This window comes from Tursiops truncatus, chromosome 7 (assembly GCF_011762595.2).
Source record: "Tursiops truncatus isolate mTurTru1 chromosome 7, mTurTru1.mat.Y, whole genome shotgun sequence".
NCBI classification, from domain to species: Eukaryota; Metazoa; Chordata; class Mammalia; order Artiodactyla; family Delphinidae; genus Tursiops; species Tursiops truncatus.
Window position 1 is genome coordinate 38,289,147 of NC_047040.1, and position 16,823 is coordinate 38,305,969.

Sequence of the window (16,823 nt, forward strand, 5' to 3'; positions counted from 1 at the left end):
TTCTTCTGTGGTTGAGTGGAACCTTGTACATCAAGGGTGTTTAAAAATGTTTTTGATAAATTGAGTCAAGTGAGAGAATATTCATCTTTCTGGGATCATATGGTGAGGTGGGGAGAAAGGCACCAATTTCTTAAAAGCTAATTAAAACAACATAGAAGCAATCTGTTTTATAGCTATTAATCACACCTGAGCATATTTGCCCTCTAGTGCCTTACTGAACTTGCGTAGATGGTCGTTCTGTGAACTGGTTTCAGTAAAAGAATGTAGTTGTTCTTCTAGCTGCTTAACTTTTATCTAGAGAAAAAAACAGAAGAATAAAAAAACAAGTCTCATTAATGAAATATATATATATATACTCCAAAACAAAAAAGAAAGATGTCACAAGTTATGCAAAAAAAAAAAAAAATCACAGAAAATCCTTAAAACTTGTAAAAAGCAATCCTAAGTTTTTCTAATGATGCTGTTTCGTTTTTGTTTTTGTTTTTGCGGTACGCGGGCCTCTCACTGTTGTGGCCTCTCCCGTTGCGGAGCACAGGCTCCGGATGCGCAGGCTCAGTGGCCATGGCTCACGGGCCCAGCCGCTCCGCGGCATGCAGGATCTTCCCAGACCGGGGCACGAACTCGTGTCCCCTGCATCGGCAGGCGGACTCTCAACCACTGCACCACCAGGGAAGCCCTCTAATGATGCTATTTCAACTAAAATAGCTATTTCAACAAATAAAAGTAGGCTATAGCCCTATACATGTACTGAGATAATTCATTTGGTTTATAGCATTTATGGAAACTCCAAATTAACATGACTCATGAATATAACAGTGAGACGTTGTGGGTAAAATATCTCAATTTTAAAGGAACTGTGGTATCTAGTATTCAAAACCCTTTCTGAGTACGGATAATTAGAATTGTCAATATGTAAGGAGACAAGAGTCTTGTGTTTACCCACAGAGAATTATGAAAGTTGAATTAACAGAGTTCTTATAGGCTGAATTATATTTGAAAACTAACTCATAAAGCTGGCTACTCACATCTTTCACTTTAAAGAAAAGATGATTTGGGGGAATAAAATCATTAATATTTACTCACAAATCTCCAAATTGTGTATATTTCTACATTTTCTTCCTCTTATTCCCAACCCTCTCAATACAAATCAACAGTTAACATTACTGAGCCTATCTCTGAATCAGAAAAAATTTCATCCAAAATTTTTAATTTAAATAAACTTTTTCCTCTCTCAGTATCTTTTCTTGTTTCCCACCTCTGAAGGGCAAACTCCTCTTGGTTGTAGCCACTGATTGTTTTCAAGAACTGTTAAAATTTGAGTGCTAATACTTAGTTTTTTTAGAAAGGCTACATGAAAACACATTTGTCTCAGGAAATCTCTCTTGTTCCATCAGAAGAATCCTTCTTTTTCTCATCTTTGCCTCTTTCTGGTGCTCTTTTCCACAGTGTACAGTATAAAACATGTTCCATGGCTCCCCCTTAAGTGTATTCACTTAAGGTTCAGAATTAGAATGGCTGCCTCTAAAGGGAGGTATTGATGCAACACTTATTCTCATTTTAAACGTAAGCAGGGCTTCCCTGGTGGCGCAGTGGTTGAGAGTCCGCCTGCCAGTGCAGGGGACGCGGGTTCGTGCCCTGGTCCGGGAGGATCCCACATGCCGTGAAGCGGCTGGGCCCATGAGCCATGGCCGCTGAGCCTGCGTGTCCGGAGCCTGTGCTCTGCAACAGGAGAGGCCACAACAGTGAGAGGCCCGCGTACCGCAAAAAAAAACAAGAACAAAACCAAAATAAACGTAAGCAAACTGCTGTTAACCTTAGAACTCAGTGGAAAATACTGATGAACACTCAAGAATTTTAGATTTGCCTCTCTTCAAACAAAACACAGGATATCCTTATTCCACAATATTTCTCAGGTAATTTACGCTACCCCCAGCCTCAGAGTACTCAATAAAATGCCCTGAAACTTGTCAGATGGCATGTTCTCATCTATGAAGCACTTTAATTTTTATACTGGGTTTATTTTTTGGAAGGATTTCTAATTCAGGACACTGAAATGGGGAAGAACACAAAAGCAAATAAATCCTGCTGCCCTCAGAGATCTGATGTTTCTGTGTCATTAAAATCCAAGTAGTTTCCATAGCTAGCTTACCAGGCAGTCTCGGGAAATACCAGTATTTCGGTCAAGGTCATATCCTCCTATTGTTTCAAATTATCTAAATATATATAGATACATATTTTTAAAAATTGAGGTATAGTTGATTTATAATATTATGTAAGTTTCAACTGTACAACATAGTGATTCACAATTTTTAAAGATTATACTCCATTTATAGTTATTATAAAATATTGGCTATATTCCATGTGATGTACAATATATCCTTGTAGCTTATTTTATACACAGTGGTATGTACTTCTTAATCTCCTACCCTAATATTGCCCCTTACATATATTTTCTAATATAAAATATAACACTATAGAAACTGTGAGACACCTAAGAAATGGATGAAAAGGAACTTATTTTTATGTGTTTTATAATTCAAGTATTCTAAATTAATGCTATTAATAAATTTCCTAGGTTTTTTTCTTCTTCGATACATATAAGTTGGAAATAAAGTAGGACAAGCCTACAACGTTACCCCAAAGTTTGAAATGAGCTACAGAGTTGAAACAACCTAAACTGCCAGAGTTATGTATTTTGACTAGAAGTATGAAAATACATTCATAAAACTGATAATTTCAGCACAGCACCCTTAATAATATTCATATAATTCCATGAAGCAATTCAAACCAAAGAAGTACAACAACAAACAACATTGATGAATCTCTCAATTATAATGCTGGGTGAAAGAAACAAGACACACAAAAAGTATATACTGTATTATTATACAAAGTTCAAAAATTAATCTGGGGTATTAGAAGTCAGGATGATGGATAGTAACATCATGGGGGATGGTGACTGAAAAAGGCTATGAAATGGGCTCTGGGTGCTGGGAATATTCTGTGTGCTGGTCACATGGTTACCTCTACTTTGTGAAAATCCATTAACTGTACCCTGTGTACTTTTCTGTATAATATGTTATAGCTCAATAAAAATTTACTAAAACAAAACAAACAAAACCTTTAAATAATCTCTAAATTAAGGTCACAAATGCAGCTGCTCCTAAGGGGCTAGGTAGCTAACATAATATTTGAATCCAGTTGGTATAAGAGTGATGAGGCCAGTGGTAGATTAAAGTGAACATAAAGCACTAACTAACATGTTTAAAGACAAGAAAAAGGTGTTGGGCTTCCCTGGTGGTGCAGTGGTTAAGAATCCTCCTGCCAATTCAGGGGACATGGGTTCGATCCCTGGTCCAGGAAGATCCCCTATGCTGCGGAGCAACTAAGCCTGTGCGCCACAACTACTGAGCCTGTGCTCTAGAACCCGCGAGCCACAACTACTGAAGCCCGCGGGCCTAGAGCCCGTGCTCCGCAACAAGAGAAGCCACCGCAATGAGAAGCCCACGCACTGCAATGAAGAGTAGCCTCAGCTCACCGCAACTAGAGACAGCCTGCATGCAGCCAAGAAGACCCAATGCAGCCAAAAATAAACAAATAAATAAAATAAATTTATAAAAAAAAATGTTGGAAATCTTTCAGGCATATATAGCAACATCCCTTCTATTCATCACTCAACTTAAAAAGAACAAAACATTACTAATATAGTTGAAACCCGCTGTGTAGCCTAATCCAACTAAATCTCTTCCATCCTGGAGTTAACTACTATCCTGAATTTGATGTTTTATCATGCTTATTCCTTTTTAATAATTTTACTCTAAATGTATCCCTAAACAGTATGTATTATTATTATTATTTTTTTTTGCGGTATGCGGGCCTCTCACTGTTGTGGCCTCTCCTGTTGTGGAGCACAGGCTCCGGATGCGCAGGCTCAGCGGCCATGGCTCACGGGCCCAGCCGCTCCGCGGCATGTGGGATCCTCCTGGACTGGGGCATAAACCTGTGTCCCCTGCATCGGCAGGCAGACTCTCAACCACTGCGCCACCAGGGAAGCCCATGTGGTATTATTTTATAAGATTCATCCATGTTAACACATGTCACTCTACATCTTCTTATATAGACTGCTTTCTAAACTGGTATAATTACTTTTAGGAGAAATTTGACAAACTCTAGTAAATTTCCATTTATGTACATCATACAACCCAGCAATTCTCATCCTAAGAATTATACCTAGAATAGAGAATATTTTGGATGAGTACAAAGACATGTGCAAAAATTCATCATATCAGCATTATTTGCAAACAACTGAAAACTGTCTAAATATCCATCGACATAAGAAAGGATAGCCACAACGGTGAGAGACCCACGTACCGCAAAAAAAAAAAAAAAAAAGGATAAATACATTTGGGCATATTTAGATAATGCAATAGTATACAGCACCATATATGAAACTAAAATCATGTTTGAGTGTGAGGCGACAGTTTCTGACAGTCTGCATTAACACCTAAAACCCGGTATTTACATCATTAAGTCAATTTTGACAATGCAATATTTTATCTAATATGGTTCATATGTAATATTTTAATCGATTATAATCCAATTGAGAGAACACACAGCAGACTATTGTTTTGATTACATTTAATATGTAGCTCTTCTTTTAGATTATCTTACGAGAGTAATATGCTATACATTTACAATAGTCAAGACATAGAAGCAACCAAGATATCCATCGACAGATGAATGGATAAAGAAGGTGTGTGTGTGTGTGTGTGTGTGTGTGTGTGTATATATATATATATACACACACACACACACACACACACACACACACACACCACACACACACACACACACTCTCACACTGGTATATTACTCAGCCATAAAAAAGAATGAACTGGGGCTTCCCTGGTGGCGCAGTGGTTGAGAGTCCGCCTGCCAATGCAGGGGACACGGGTTCGTGTCCCGGTCCAGGAAGATCCCACATGCCGCGGAGTGGCTGGGCCCGTGAGCCATGGCCACTGAACCTGCGCGTCCGGAGCCTGTGCTCCGCAACGGAAGAGGCCACAACAGTGAGAGGCCTGCGTACTGCAAAAAAAAAAAACAAAAGAACATATACACACACACATATATATAAAACTGAACCAGTCTGCTGTACACCAGCAACTAACACAAGATTGTCAATTAAAAAAAAAAAAGAATAACGTGCTATATAAGAGCACTTTCCCTTGGGCTGGTGAGGTCAGTGCCTTTTGGAATGTGCCAATCCAAGGCATGACATAAAAACACCAGTGAATCAATAGTTTCAAAAGTGTTTCACCTTTCAAAGGCTATCAAAAAGCTTCAGCCCTTATTACAGGAATATGAGCAGAAAAAAAGGCATGTATTTTCCTTAAGATTATAAGGATGATCTCTAACGTGTAATCAAGGTTTAAAAGGATAGATAGGTAACATCAAACTCACTAATAAATCTTAAAATGTATTCCACTCCCACCTAAAATTTGGCTTCAAGGGTTTAAGATTCGGCTATGAGTATTTAAGATTTTTCTCACACACTTAAAAATGTACTTCATTTCTCTTGGGAAAGCTAAAAGCAGGCCAAAATCATGGGCCACAGCTTCTACGAGATGATTAGTGTCACAAAGGAGAAAGTATATACCCAGCCTATTACACTGATCACCTTTCCCAGTGAGAAGTAAATAAGAGAGGTGTACTTCCCCAGCTCATTTCATAGGTGAATAAGATGAAACAAGAAAATTAAGACTTGTGCAAGGTTACACAAGTATAGATGATTATACTTAACTGCATCGCTGCCTCTGGAAAATATTAATTAAAAGCACACAAATAGTGGCCAAATAGCTTTATCTTTTTATTGGACAACATACTGTTTCACAACCATGGTTTATCAACTGCCTTTCAGATCACCTGCCATTTCTGGGCTGGAGCTTGTCTGCTAACCCTATGGTAAGTCCCTTGGGCAGATGAGATAAGATTAACACTGAGGTGTTCGGCAAATCTCTAGGGAGATTACTTATTCAGTCAGCTCTATAGCTGCCAAGCCTAACCAGACTTCACTTCATACCATTCAGTCCAGTGGTGCTCAACTATGGTTGCACATTGGAATCACCAGGGATTTAAAAAGTATTGAAGCCTACGACTTACTCCCTGAGATTCTGATTTAATTGCTCTGGGGTGCAAGCCTGGTCATGGGGAGTTTTCCCTTTATATTTATTTTATTATGAAAAAATTTAAATATACATAAAAATTGAAATGTGCATACACCTGCCATTCAAATTCAACCATTAACATTTTTATACTTACTTATCATATATTCATCCATCATTTTCTCTATCGATCTATCAAACTATTTACTTTTTTCAATGATTCATTTCAAAGTAAATGGCAGATATCATATACTTCCTAGCATGAAGAGTTTTTTAAATTCCCCAGGGGAGCCTACTGTGTAGCTAAGGCTGAGAACCACTAATTTAGACGTCAGTGTTTCTACTGAAGTTGGTTTAAGGCAGGTCTAGCCTTATTAGTGGCAAGCTTCCTGCTCTGAGGACACTTTAGGGACAAAACTCACATGGAGTGAAAGAACAGTATCATCTCATGCACAAGTCAATTCTATTGCCTTGCATCTCAATTTCCAGATTATTTCTTTTTAGGAATGTTATAAAAATTCTGCAAAAAGGAGAACATATGCGATGGAGGGAATCAAGATGGTGGAGTAGGATGATGCTGAGCTCACCCAGCCCTACAAACAAATCAAAAATACATCTATATGTGCAGCAGCTCTCAGTGAAAACAAACTGGAGACTGGCAGAAAGATGTCTACAACCAAGGCTGCAAAGAAAGATCCACAGAGTTTGCTAGGAAGGGAGAAGTGATCAGGTCGGGACCTATGTCCCTAGTAGGGATACAGAAGAGGAGGGGATATCACAGGTTCAGAGATCCTCCCTGGGGATTTTGGGGCTTGAACCACATATTAGGAACCCCAGTCCTGGGGACCAACAATGGAAAGATGAATCCCACTAGCTGGTTTGAAAATCAGTGGGACATACCAGAGAGCTGTAAGAAACTGAGACTCTGCTCCTGAAGAGCGCACACACGCTTGCTTACTCCCAGGAACAAGGTAGAGGAAACAAATTTAAAATGGCCTGGGGCTCTGGCCGGTGTCCCAAGACCACCCCAACAGCTGCCCTAGCCTGCGCGGATGCCAGCTCCAGCCCCTCTTGCTCTGGAGCAGCTCCCCACTAGGTAAAGGCTGCCACTGTCAAGGAGGATAAGCACTTGGGGGAGATGGAGCAGTTCAGACTGGGCCCTGCATCTGAATAGGGTGAGGGCAATCATTACCAGTGTGTGCAGAAGTGGTGGGGCAGGAGTTACTTGGAACTCCTACTGATGTGCTGGGACCATCCCAGTGCACACCCCAGCCCACACCAGGCACCTACTCTGGACCCTTTTGCTCCGATGCAGCTGCTCACTAGGGCGAAGGCTGCCACTGCTGGAGGGGAGAGGGAGTGCACACTTAAGAGGGAACAAAACCAGCCTGGACCTGACCCTTAGGGCTTCTGCTCCAGCACCTTGATACCTGGCCCTACACTTGATAGGGTGGCTATAGCCATTGAGCATAGGAGAAGTGCCAGCTCACACCTGGCTCTGGCTCTAGCCCCTCCGTCTTTGGAGGGTAGGAGGAGACCCTCCCTACCTCCCACCAAGGTGGTAACTGCCAGCACACCCTGGGGGAAGATGTAACCTGTGCTCACTTCAGATTCAGCTCTCCCAGCAAAGCCACTGGACACGAGCAGAGTGCACAGGGACACTCCCACACAAGGACACCCCTTTAAGTTTGGGATAAGTAACTTTTACCTAGAGATACAGAAAGTTAAACAAAATGAGAAGATAAAAGAATTTATTTCAAACAAAAGAACAAAAAACACCCCTGAAAAGACAACTAATGAAATAGAGATAAATAATTTACCAGATATAGAGGTCAAAGCATTAGTAATAAGAATGCTAACTGAACTTGGGAAAAGTATAGATGAACAGAGTAAGAATTTTAACAAGGGACTAGAAAATATAAAAAAGAACCAGTTGGAGCTGAAAATCATAATAACTGAAATGAAAAGTACACTAAAAGGAATTAATAACAGACTAGGAGATACAGAAGAATGCATAAGTAATCAGGAAGATACAATATTGGAAATCCCCAATTCAGAAGAGCAAAAACAAATTTTAAAACAAATTTTAAAAAATGAGGATAGTTGAAGGAACCTCTGGGACAACATTCCCATTTTAGGGGTCCTAGAAGGAGAAAAGCAAGAGAAGGAGGTTAAAAATGTATTTGATGAAATTATGGCTGAAAAAATTTATTCCTGAGGATGAAGAAAGAAACAGATTTCTAAGTATAGAAAGTACAAAGAGTTCCAAATAAGATGAACCTAAAAAGACCCACACCAAGACATATCATAATTAAAATGGCAAAGGTTAACGAGAGAATTTTAGAGGCAGCAAGAAAAAAAAATAAAGAGTAACATACAACGGAACCTCCATAAGGCTATCAGCTGATTTTTCCATAGAAACTTGGCAGGTCAGAAGGGAGTGGCATGATATATTTAAAGTTATTGAAAGGGAAAAACCTACAAGCCAGAATACTCTACCCAGCAAAATTATTATTCAGAATTGAAAGAGAGATGAAGAACTTCTCAGAGAAGCAAAAATTAAGAGAGTTCATCTAACTGATGTTACAAGTGTTAAAGGGTCTTCTCTAAGTGGAAAAGGCTACAACAAGAAGAATTTATAGGAAAGGAAAATCCCACTAGTAAAGGCAAATATAAGGTAAAGGTTGTGGATCAACTACTTAAATAAGCTAGTACAAGATTAAGAGACAAAAATTATAAAATCAACTATAACTACAATAAACAGTTAAGGGATAGACATGAATATGTAAAATATGACATTGAAAACACAAAATGTGGGGGAGGGGAATAAAAAATGTAGCTTTTTAAAAGTGTATAAATGTATCTGAACTTAAATGACTATAGGTTTAAAATAAGCTCTAGGTCAATATATATGAACTCCACAGTAACCACAAGTAAAAAACCTACAATAGATACACAGAAACTAGAGAAAAGAATACAAGGACACCACTAAAGAAAATCATCAAACCACAACGGAAGGAAGTAAAAGAAGATAACAGAGAAGAACTATAAAAAACAACCAGAAAACTAGTGACAAAATAGCAACAAGTACACACTTATCAATAATCACTTTAAATATCAATGGATTAAATGCTCCAGTCAAAAGACATAGGGTGGCTGACTGGATAAAAATGAAGACCCATCTATATGCTGCCTCCAAGAGACTCATCTCAGAGACACACACACAGCCTGAAAGTGAGGGGATGGAAAAAGACAGTTCATGTAAATGGAAGAGGAAAAAAGTGCTGGGGTAGCAATACTCGTATCAGACAAAGTAAACTTTAAAATAAAGTCTATAACAAAAGACAACAAACAGCATTATATAATAATAAAGGGATATGTACAACAATAGGATTAACTTTCATTAACATATATGTACATAATATAGGTGAACCTAATCAGGAGCATCTAAACATATAGAGCAAATATTAACAGACATAAAGGGAGAAAATGACAACAATAAAATAATAGTACAGGACTTTAACACTCCACTTGCATCAATGGACAGAAAATCAATAAGGAAACAGTGGTCTTAAATGGCACATTAGACCAGTTGGACTTAATAGATATCTACTGGACTTTACATCCCAAAACAGAAGAATACACATTCTTTTTAAATGCATATGGGGGTTTCCCTGGTGGCACAGTGGTTGGGAGTCCACCTGCCAATGCAGGGGACACAGGTTCGAGCCCTGGCCTGGGAAGATCCCACATGCTACGGAGCAACTAAGCTCATGCGCCACAACTGCTGAGCTTGCGCTCTGGAGCTCGCATGCCACAACTACTGAAGGCCGTGCACCTAGAGCCCGTGCTCCACAACAAGAGAAGCCACTGCAATGAGAAGCCTGCGCACCGCAATGAAGAACAGCCCCCACGTGCCACAACCAGAGAAAGCCTGCACACAGCAATGAAGACCCAATGCAGCCAAAAATTGAAAAAAAATAAATAAATAAAGTTTAAATGCATATGGAATGTTCTCCAGGATAGATCACATGCTAGGCCATAAAACAAGTCTCAACAAATTTAAGAGAACAGAAATTATATCAAGCATTTTTTTCTGAACACAATGGTATGTAACTAGAAATCAACTACAGGAAGAAAAATGGGAAAACCACAAACATGTGGAGACTACACAACATGATATTAAAACCTATGGGTAGGTAAAGAAATCAAAGAGGAAATCAGAAAATACCTTGAAACAAATGAAAATAAAAACACAACTTGCCAAAATCTACAAGATGCAGCAAAAACAGTCCTAAGAGGGAAGTTTATGGCAACACAGGACTACCTCAAGAAAAAAGAAAAATTACAAATGAACAACCTAACACACCACCTAAAGGAATTAGAAAAAGAATAAAGCCCAAAGTCAGCTAAAGGAAGGAAATAATAAAGATCAGAGAGGAAATAAATGAAAAGGAGACTAAAAAAAAAAAAACACCAATAGAAAAGATCAATGAAACTAAGAGCTGGTTTTTTGAAAAGATAAATAAAATCAATAAGCCTTTAGCCAGGCTCTTTAAGAAAAAATGACAGAGGACACAAATGAACAAAATAATAACTGAAAGAGGAGAAATTGCAACTGATATCACAAAAGAACATCAGAAGAGAATACTATGAACAGCTATATGCCAACAAACTGGACAACCTAGAAGAAATGGATAAATTTCTAGAAACATACAATCTTCCAAGACTGAATGAGGAAGAAAGAGATAATCTGAACAGACTGATCACTAGTAGTGGAATTGAATTAGTAATCAAAAAACTCCCAGCAAACAAAAGTCCAGGACCTGACAACTTCACAGGGAAATTCTATCAATAACAAACATATAAAGAAGAGCTGATACCTATCCTTCTCAAACTACTCCAAAAAACCGAAGAGGAGGGAACACTGCCAAATTCATTCTATGAGCCCACAATTATCCTGATACCAAAATCAGACGAAGACACCACAAAAAAAGAGAAAATTACAGGCCAACATCTCTGATGAATATAGTTGCAAAAATCCTCAACAAAATATTAGAAAACTGAATTCAACAATTATAAAAAGGATTATATACCGTGATCAAGAGGGATTTATTCCAGGGATGCAAGGATGGTTTAATACCTACAAATTGATAAATGTGAAACACCACATTAACAAAAGAAAGGATAAAAATCACATGATCATCTCAGCAGATGTAGAAAAAGCATTTGACAAAATTCAACAACCATTCATGATACCAACTTTCATCAAGGTTGGTATAGATGAAACATATCTCGACATAAATAAAGGCCATTTATGACAAACCCACAGCTAACATCATACTCAATGTTGGAAAGCTGAAAGCTTTTCCTCTAAAATCAGGAACAAGGCAAGGATGCCTACTCTTCCCATTTATATTTAACACAGTATTGGAAGTCCTAGACACAGGAATCAGACAAGAAAAAGAAACAAAAGGCATCAAACTGGAAGGGAAAAGGTAAATCTGTCACTATTTGCAGATGACATTATACTTATATATAAAACCCTAAAATCTCCACCAAAGAACTATTAGAATAAATTAATTCAGTAAAGTTGCAGGATACAAGATTAATATACAGAAATCTGTTGCTTTTCTATACTCTTGTGATGAACAATCAAAAAGAGAAAGCAAAACAATCCTGTTTAAAATCACACCAAAAGAATAAAATACCTAGGAATGATCTTAACCAAGAAGGTGAAAGACCTATACTCTCCAAAACTATAAAACACTGGTGAAGGAAATTAAAGATGATATAAGGAAATGGAAAGATATCCCATGTTCACAGAAATTTTGGTAAAATGTCCATACTACACAAAGCAATCTACAGATTTAATGCAATCCCTATCAAAATACCCATGACATTTTTCACAGAACTAGAATAATCATAAAATTTATATTGAACCACAACAGATCCTGAATAGCCAAAGCAATCCTGAGAAAAATGAACAAAGTTGGAATTAACATATTCTCCCTGACTTCTGACTATATTACAAAGCTACAGTAATCAAAATAGTATGGTACTGGAATAAAAAGAGACACATAGATCAATGGAAAAAAAACAGAGAGTCCAGAAAGAAAACCACACATATATGGTCAATTATTTTACAACAAAGGAATCAAGAATATACAATGGGAAAAAGGTAGTCTCTTCAATAAATTGTGTTGGGGAAATTGGACAGGCAGTTGCCAAAGAAAGAAAATGGACCACTAACTTATACCATTTACAAAAATTAACTTGAAATGGATTAAAGACTTGAATGTAAGACCTGAAACCACAAAACTCCTAGAAGAAAACACAGAACACTCTTTGACATACATTGTAGAAATCTTTCTTTGGTTCTGTCTCCTAAGGCAAAGGAAACAAAAGCAAAAATAAAACAAATGGGACCTAATTAAGCTTAAAAGCTTTTGCACAGCAAAGAAAACCATTGGCAAAATGAAAAGACAACCTACTGAGTGGAAGAAAATGTTTGCAAATGTAATGACTGATAAGGGTTTAATATCCAAACTATATAAACAGCTCATACAACTCAATATCAAAAAACCCAAACACCCCAATTAAAAAAATGGTCAGAAAACCTGAATACACATTTCTTCAAAGAAGATGTACAGAGGGCCAATACGCACATGAAAAGATGCTCAACATTGCTTATCATCAGGGAAATGCAAATCAAAACCACAATGAGATATCGCCTCACACCTGTCAGAATGGCTATCATCAAAAAGACCACAAATAACAAATGTTGGCAAGGATGTGGAGAAAAGAGAACCCTAGTGCAATGTTGGTGGGAATGTAAATTGTTGCAGCCATGTGGAAAACAGTATGGAGGTTCCTCAAAAAACTAAAAACAGAACTACCATATAATCCAGCAATTTCTCCCAAGTATATATCGGGAGTAAATGAAAATACTAATTCAAAAACCCCACTGTTCAATAATAGTGGGGGACTTTAACACCTCACTTACACCAATGGACAGATCATCCAAACAGAAAATTAATAAGGAAACACAAGCATTAAATGACACAACAGACCAGATAGATTTAATTGATATTTATAGGACATTCGAACCAAAAACAGCAGATTACACTTTCTTCTCAAATGCGCATGGAACATTCTTCAGGATAGATCACATCTTGGTTCACAAATCAAGCTTCAGTAAATTTAAGAAAATTGAAATCATATCAAGCATCTTTTCTGAGCAAAACGCTATGAGATTACACATCAATTACAGGGAAAAATACATAAAAAACAGAAACACATGGAGGCTAAACAATATGTTACGAAATAGCCAAGAGAGATCACTGAAGAAATCAAAGAGGAAATCAAAAAATACCTAGAGAAAATGACAATGAAAACACAACGATCCAAAACCTATGGGATGCAGCAAAAGCAGTTCTAAGAGGGAAGTTTATAGTAATACAATCCTACCTCAAGAAACAAGAAACATCTCAAATAAACAATGTAACCTTACACCTAAAGGAACTAGAGAAAGAACAACAAACAAAACCCAAAGTTAGCAGAAGGAAAGAAATCATGAAGATCCAGAGCAGAAATAAATGAAATAGAAACAAAGAAAACAACAGCAAAGATCAATAAAACTAAAAGCTGGTTCTTTGAGAAGATAAACAAAATTGATAAACCATTAGCGAGACTCATCAAGAAAAGGAGGGAGAGGACTCAAATCAATAAGATTAGAAATGAAAAAGGAGAAGTTACAACAGACACCGCAGAAATACAAAGTATCCTAAGAGACTACTACAAGCAACTCTATGCCAATAAAATGGACAACCTGGAAGAAATGGACACATTCTTCGAAAGGTATAACCTTCCAAGTCCGAACCAGGAAGAAATAGAAAATATGAACAGACCAATCACAAGTACTGAAATTGAAACTGTGATTAAAAATCTTCCAACAAACAAAAGTCCAGGACCAGATGGCTTAACAGGTGAATTCTTTTTTTTTTTTTTTTTTTTTTTTGCGATTCACGGGCCTCTCACTGTTGTGGCCTCTCCCGGGGCACAAACCTGTGTCCCTTGCATCGGCAAGCGGACTCTCAACCACTGCGCCACCAGGGAAGCCCCTTAACAGGTGAATTCTATCAAACATGTAGAGAAGAGCTAACGCCCATCCTTCTCAAACTCTTTCAAAAATTGCAGAGGAAGGAACACTCCCAAACTCATTCTATGAGGCCACCATCACCCTGATATCAAAACCAGACAAAGATACTACGAAAAAAGAAAATTACAGACCGATATCACTGATGAATATAGATGCAAAAATCCTCAACAAAGTACTAGCAAACAGAATCCAACAACACATTAAAAGAGTCATACACCATGATCAAGTGGTATTTATCCCAGGGATGCAAGGATTCTTCAATATACCCAAATCAATCAACGTGATACACCATAGTAAAAGTTTGAAGAATAAAAACCATATGATCATCTCAACAGATGCAGAAAAAGCTTCTGACAAAATTCAACACCCATTTATGATAAAAACTCTTCAGAAAGTGGGCATAGAGGGAACCTACCTCAACAAAATAAAAGCCATATATGACAAACCCACAGCAAACATCATTCTCAATGGTGAAAAACTGAAAGCATTTCCTCTAAGATCAGGAACAAGGATATCCACCCTCACCATTATTATTCAAAGTAGTTTTGGAAGTCCTAGCCACAGCAATCAGAGAAGAAAAAGAAATAAAAGGAATACAAATTGGAAAAGAAGTAAAGCTGTCACTGTTTGCAGATGACATGATACTATATATAGAGAATCCTAAAGATGCCACCAGAAAACCACTAGAGCTAATCAATGAATTTGGTGAAGTTGCAGGATACAAAATTAATGCACAGAAATCTCTTGCATTCCTATATACTAATGATGAAAAATCTGAAAGAGAAATTAAGGAAACACTCCCATTTACCACTGCAACAAAAAGAATAAAATACCTAGGAATAAACCTACCTAGGGAGACAAAAGACCTGTATGCAGAAAACTATTAAGACACTGATGAAAGAAATTAAAGATGATACCAACAGATGGAGAGATATACCATGTTCTTGGATTGGAAGAATCAATATTGTGAAAATGACTATACTACCCAAAGCAATCTACAGATTCAACACAATCCCTGTCAAATTACCACTGGCATTTTTTACAGAACTAGAACAAAAAATCTTAAAATTTGTATGGAGACACAAAAGACCCCGAATAGCCAAAGCAGTCTTGAGGGAAAAAAACGGAGCTGGAGGAAGCAGACTCCCTGACTTCAGACTATACTACAAAGCTACAGTAATCAAGACAATATGGTACTGGCACAAAAACAGAAATATAGATCAATGGAACAAGATAGAAAGCCCAGAGATAAACCCATGCACCTATGGTTAACTAGTCTACCACAAAGGAGGCAAAGATATACAATGGAGAAAAGACAGTCTCTTCAATAAGTGTTGCTGGTAAAACTGGACAGCTATATGTAAAAGAATAAACTTAGAACACTCCCTAACACCATACACAAAAATAAACTCAAAATGGATTCGAGACCTAAATGTAAGACCGGACACTATAAAACTCTTAGAGGAAAACCTAGGCAGAACACTCTTTGACATAAATCACAGCAAGATCTTTTTTGACCCACCTCCTAGAGAAATGGAAATAAAAACAAAAATAAACAAATGGGACCTAATGAAACTTAAAAGCTTTTGCACTGCAAAGGAAACCATAAAGAAGACAAGACCACCCTCAAAATGGGAGAACAAATCAACAGACAAAGGACTAATCTCCAAAATATATAAATAGCTCATGCAGCTCAATATTAAAAAAACAAACAACCGAATCCAAAAATGGGCAGAAGACCTAAATAGACATTTCTACAAAGAAGACACAGATGGCCAAGAAGCTCATGAAAAGCTGCTCAACATCACTAATTATTAGAGAAATGCAAATCAAAACTACAATGACGTATCACCTCACACCAGTTAGAATGGGCATCATCATAAAATCTACAAACAACAAATGCTGGAGAGGGTGTGGTAAAAGGGAACCCTCTTGCACTGTTGGTGGGAATGTAAATTGATACAGCCACTGTGGAGAACAGTATGGCGGTTCCTTAAAAAACTAAAAATAGAATTACCAGGTGATCCAGCAATCCCACTACTGGGCATATACCCAGAGAAAACCATAATTCAAAAAGACACATGCACCCCAATATTCACTGCAGCACTATTTACAATAGCCAGGTCATGGAAGCAACCTAAATGCCCATCGACAGACGAATGGATAAAGATGTGGCACATATCTAAAATGGAATATTACTCAGCCATAAAAAGGGACGAAATTGGGTCATTTGTAGAGACGTGGATGGACTTGGAGACTGTCATACAGAGTGAAGTAAGTCAGAAAGAGAAAAGCAAATACCGTATATTAACACATATATGTGGAACCTAGAAAAATGGTACAGATGGGCTTCCCTGGTGGCGCAGTGGTTGAGAGTCTGCCTGCTAATGCAGGGGACATGGGTTCAAGCCCTGGCCTGGGAAGATCCCGCGTGCTGTGGAGCAACTAGGCCCGTGAGCCACAACTACTGAGCCTGCGCGTCTGGAGCCTGTGCCCCACAACAA

General features: G+C 37.9%; 1 protein-coding gene across 7 annotated transcripts in view; it reads right to left on the bottom strand.

Annotated features, from left to right (window-relative positions):
- The window catches only part of CCDC150 (coiled-coil domain containing 150), a 92,565-nt gene that overhangs the window by 23,705 nt on the left and 52,037 nt on the right, over positions 1 to 16,823 (bottom strand). For all 7 annotated transcript variants that reach the window (XM_033859924.2, XM_073807448.1, XM_073807450.1 and 4 more), the window contains one exon: positions 187 to 294. In XM_033859924.2, the coding sequence (XP_033715815.1) occupies positions 187 to 294 (108 nt within the window). The remainder of the gene's footprint in view (positions 1 to 186; positions 295 to 16,823) is intronic.